Genomic DNA, 5,675 nt, shown 5'->3' with positions numbered 1-5,675 from the left:
GATATTTATTTATGTAGTGATGTATTTTTCAATGAGTTCCTTAAGATTCCAAAAATATATTGACTTAAAATAAATAATCCCGATGGCGGAAATGACTTATCATTTCATGTTCATGAACCGGTTTTAAAATACTTTGTAGACTTATCTGCTAGGCGGTGAGGAATTTTAGACCACATGATAAACTTTGTGAGTGACTGCACTGACTGTACCCGGGGTACATTAAAGTATACTTAAGAAACGTGGGTTCAAACAGATGTGATGCTCCGTTGATCATATCATAAATTTTCGTTTCATGATGTCATACAAATCAACAAAAATATACATTAAAACATTAAAAATTAAACTTTTGAGTTAGATCTATACATGACCATCGATCAAAAAGCCTCTTTTGCTTTTTTATTAGTGTAGACTACTCCCCATAATATAGTTTGTAAGTAAAATCATTTAATGAAATTTTTCAGGTTATTGAAAAACGCTTAAACGGTAAAACAAGTTACCATGACGCAGCACAATTCACAACAAACACGGTAGATTATCGTAATTTCACTTATTGATTTTTTTAATCCGATATTCCTGATTGAATAATATTCGGTATGCACGCGTACGATTTTAATCTGCACACATACGACCAACAATGCGGAATGGTAACGAGATTTACCGTATTTTATATAACGGCGTCCCTGTTTGTAAATCATTTTTAGCTCGGCATTTTTCGGAGAAAACCCGAGGTATTGTCATAACCAGCTCGTCGTCAGCGTCGTGCTAAAACCTTAACATTTTGTCAAGGTTTTGAACATTGACTCTAAAATCAAAGTGCTTCAACCTACAACTTTGAAACTTCATATGTAGCTGCACCTTGATAAATTCTACATGCCACGCCCATTTTTGGGTCAGTAGGTCAAACGTCAAGGTCACTGTGACCTCTAAAAAAAATCTGACAAGCTTTCATTTATTCAAAACTGCACCCGCAGCCGAGCGTGGCAACCGTTATGCGGTGCTCTTGTTATGTTTGTATCGTGTGGTTGGTATCGCATTCTATGGTAAAGGCAATTGGTTATTGCCTTTAAAAAAAAGTATAAATTGTATATCCTTAAACTGTTTCTAGAGTTTTATTATCCCTATGCATTTAATCAAAACGTATGCCTCGTCTCGGGGGTTTGATAGTTAAGAAGCTGGACAGGTTTTCTTAAAAATATATATTAGTCTTTGCATATTTTGTCTAAAGCCTAAGAACATAATAAGCTTCATCCTAAAACTGGGCCAACTGACTTGTTTAGAGTCCAGAAACCCTTCTTTGCTTTGTTTTCAAGAGTCTCCTTTTTAATGTCATGCTTAGCAATTTGTTTGTGATGTGTTTCAAACCCATTTTGCCTCTGTGCCGCCTTGGCAAATTCAGGGGTTCACTAAGACAACGAAGTTATTTGCTTTGTTCTAACCTAAAGAAACAATCATACTTATCTCCGAAATTTAAAGAGACGACCGAATACAATTTTGACATACTTGTTTAGATTCTCGGGAGTAGATATCGGCCAGGGACAAGTCGAGACAAAACTCTACGAACAGGTTACTATTTACCTTCCCGATGTTACATTTTATTTCTTGGAATGTGTCAGCACCTATCCTCTATATAGTTGAGACGCAAAATGTCACCAGATGCAAGAGGTAATACATCAAGTTATCATTGACTGTTTCCTAGACAAAATAACTGGCCAAAGTGTGGCTGGCTGCGGTAATGTCTATTCACCAGTCAACCCGTTATCACCGCTTGACATTTCGCGGAAGTGCGATCTAAGCTCCCTTCGGGTTTGTGAGCTTTGGAATCTTGTAAACAATATCGAAGGCCTTTAACTGTTCTTACTTGGTGACTAATTGTATTCTTATTATTTGCATAGACTCTTGAGTTAATGTTAGCCAGTATACGTTGAAGGTTCTTATAGTTGTGAACGTTTATTGTGTGCTGTACTGCCATCATCTTTTAAAGGGTTATATATTTGGAAAAATGTATGTGGTTACTAGAATGGTGAAATGTTGCTTTTTAGCTCACCTGATTGCTCAGGTGAGCTTGTGTGACCGGTCTTTGTCCGTCGTATGTCCGTCCGTCCGTCCGTCCGTAAACATTTGCTCGTAAACACTCTAGAGGCCACATTTGTTGTCCCATCTTCATGAAACTTGGTCAGAAGCTTTGTCCCAATGAAACTTCGGCAAAGTTCGAAACTGGGTTGTGCCTGGTCAAAAACTAGGTCACTTGGTCAAAAAAAGAAAAACCTTGTAAACACTGTAGAAGTCACATTTCATGCCCAATCTTCATGTTACTTTGTCAAAATGTTTGTCTTAATGATATCTTGGTTGAGTTCAAAAGTAGTTCCGATCCGTTCAAAAACATGGCCGCCAGTGGGCGGGGCAGTTTTCCTTATTTGGCTATAGACAAACCTTGTAAACACTCTAGAAGTCACAATTTTTGCCCAATTATCATGAAAGTTGGTCAAAACATTGGTTCAATTGATGTCTCGGACGAGTTTGAAAATGGATGGTCGGGATCGGTGAAAAAACATGGCCGCCAGTGGGCGGGGCATTTTTCTCTATATGTATATAGTGAAAACATGTAAACACAGTAGAAGTCAACTTTTTGGTCCAATTTTCATGAAATTTGCTCAAAACATTTGTTTCCTTGATACGAGATTTGAGTTCAAAAATGGTTCCGGTCAGTTGAATAACATGGCTGCTGGGAGGGGGGGCAGTTTTCTTATTATGCCCCCCCCCCCTTTCGAAGAAGAGGGGGTATATTGTTTTGCTCATGTCGGTCCGTCCGTCCACCAGATGGTTTCCGGATGATAACTCAAGAGCGCTTATGCCAAGGATCATGAAACTTCATAGGTACATTGATCATGACTCGCAGATGACCCCTATCGATTTTTAGGTTACTAGGTCAAAGGTCAAGGTCACGATGACCCGAAATAGTAAAATGGTTTCTGGATGATAACTCAAGGACGCTTATGCCTAGGATCATGAAACTACATAGATACATTGATCATGACTCGCAGATGACCCCTATTGATTTTCAGGTCACTAGGTCAAAGGTCAAGGTCACAGTGACCCATTGCAGTAAAATGGTTCCCGGATGATAACTCAAGAACGCATATGCCTAGGATCATGAAACTTTATAGATACATTGATCATGACTCGCAGATAACCCCTATTGATTTTAGGTCACTAGGTCAAAGGTCAAGGTCACGATGACCCGAAATAGTAAAATGGTTTCCGGATGATACCTCAATAATACTTAGGCCTAGGATCATGAAACTTCATAGGTACACTGATCATGACTCGCAGATGACCCCTATTGATTTTCAGGTCACTGGGACAAAGGTCAAGGTCACGGTGACCCGAAATAGAAAAATGGTTTCCAGATGGTAACTCAAAAACGCTTATGCCTAGGATCATAAAATTTTATAGGTACATTGATCATGACTCGCAGATGACCCCTATTGATTTTCAGGTTACTAGGTCAAAGGTCAAGGTCACAGTGACCCAAAGCAGTAAAATGTTTTCCGGATGATAACTCAAGAACGCTTATGCCTAGGATCATGAAACTTCATAGATACATTGATCATGACTCGCAGATAACCCCTATTGATTTTCAGGTCACTTGGTCAAAGGTCAAGGTCACGATGGCCCGAAATAGTAAAATGGTTTCCGGATGATAACTCAAGAACGCTTAGGCCTAGGATCATGAAACTTCATAGGTGCGTTGATCATGACTTGCAGATGACCCCTATTGATTTTCAGGTCACTAGGTCAAAGGACAAGGTCACAGTGATCCGAAATAGTAAAATTGTTTCCAGATGTTAACTCATGAACGCTTATGCCTAGGATCATGAAACTTCAAAGGTACATTGATCATGACTCGAAGATCAGCCCTATTGATTTTCAGATCACTAGGTCAAAGGTCAAGGTCACGGTGACTTGAAATAGTAAAATGTTTTCTGGATGATAACTCGAGAACGCTTATGCCTGGGATCATGAAACTTCATAGGTACAATGATCATGACTCGCAGATGACCCTTATTGATTGTCAGGTCACTAAGTCAAAGGTCAAGGTCACGGTTACCTAAAATAGTAAAATGGTTTCTGGATGATAACTCAAGAACGCTTATGCCTAGGTTCAGGCAACTTTATAGGTATATTGATCATGACTCGCAGATGACCCCTATTGATTAACAGGTCACTAGGTTAAAGGTCAAGGTCACAGTGCCAAAAAACGTATTCACACAATGGCCGTCAGGGTCACGGTGACTCAACTTAGAAAAATGGTTTCCGGATGATAACTCAAGAATGCTTACGCCTAGGATCATGAAACTTCATATGTACATTGATCATGACTCGCAGATGAAATAATGATAAAAACTTGACCAGGATGTTTGTCTGTACACTATCTAGGTCAAGTTTGACATTTGGTAAAGATTGAATGAACCGACTCCTCTCAGGTGAGCGAACTAGGGCCATCTTGGCTCTCTTGTTTCTTAAATGTGACCATTTTTCATAGGTTTTGATTTTTTCTGGTCAATATTATGTTTATTATTAGATTGGTAAAGCTTTAAACATGTATATCAAGTTTTCTTTTCTTTTCATTGTAATATGAGTGTTCTGCATTTAATTATGAGGGGTTTGAAATGGGCCACATTAAGCGATAAAAAGTTCCCACCATTTAAGTACTTTCGTACAACTTGTGCAAGTCTTCATACAAAATATTGAAGTTGTTCATCCACAAATACTGTGAGTGTTAAGAAGCTGTAGATTTGCAATTGTTATCATCCTACGTTATACGTTACTCCAATATAAATATAACATCATGCTTCCCCGGGAAGTAGTCTTAGTCAGTATTGTGCCGTATTCTATATTATTGAACGTGTTAACAGACACACAAAATGTGAACATACATATAGATATATATAAAAATTCAGAAATATGAATATTAAACTATTTCATAGCTGACTAAATATAAACAAAGTAAGTAGCACACATGAACACGAATAATAAGGACGAGCTTTAGTCAATAAAAGATTAATTACAAATATATGTGTCTTGTTCTGTGAAAATTGGGCAAAGTGCATGTGCGTGAAGTGTCGTCCCAGATTAGCCTGTTCAGTCCGCACAGGCTAATCAGGGACGACACTTTCCGCTTTGATGGTATTTTCCGTCTAAAGGAAGTCCCTTTTTACCGAAAATCTAGTTTAAGCGAAAAGTGTCGTTCATTTTGCCTGTGCGGACTGCACAGGCTAATCTGGGACGACACTTAACGCACATGCATTATCACCAGTTTTCTCAGAACACGACTAATATAATGACTTACTTACAAATGATTTAAATTAAGGATGATGTTTGTAAACAAATTGTTTGATATTATATATTTTTAAATTATATATAGATAATATTTATGAGCATTCAGAAGATTAGTGTGCGTTATATTTCGGTATTTCGGACAAGAAACAGCATAATCATTCATCGAGCACGTAGAACAAAGTCTTATTTATTCTTTGTCTAAGGAGCCGTGGAATACGTCACGTTTGATACTCCGGATACTTCTCGTTTCGTTTCTTCGGAACCGTCCGAAAACTTACGATAATAACCGAGGAATGCCGAGAGCCACGCTAAGATCCACGAGACAATCGCCAGCA

The 5,675-nt window shown here is 38.3% G+C and overlaps 1 protein-coding gene across 1 annotated transcript in view; it reads right to left on the bottom strand.

Annotated features, from left to right (window-relative positions):
• Positions 1 to 4,966: 4,966 nt before the first annotated feature.
• LOC127873276 (uncharacterized) overlaps positions 4,967 to 5,675 on the bottom strand; it is a 5,806-nt gene continuing 5,097 nt past the window's right edge. Inside the window, exon 4 of the mRNA XM_052417056.1 lies at positions 4,967 to 5,675. This exon is cut by the window's right edge and continues 84 nt beyond it. Within this exon, the coding sequence (XP_052273016.1) occupies positions 5,539 to 5,675 (137 nt within the window). The 3' untranslated portion in view covers positions 4,967 to 5,538.

Source organism: Dreissena polymorpha, chromosome 3 (genome assembly GCF_020536995.1).
Source record: "Dreissena polymorpha isolate Duluth1 chromosome 3, UMN_Dpol_1.0, whole genome shotgun sequence".
Classification (NCBI taxonomy): Eukaryota; Metazoa; Mollusca; class Bivalvia; order Myida; family Dreissenidae; genus Dreissena; species Dreissena polymorpha.
Note: the sequence above shows the minus strand (reverse complement) of the source record. Positions and strands in the feature narration are given on the sequence as shown.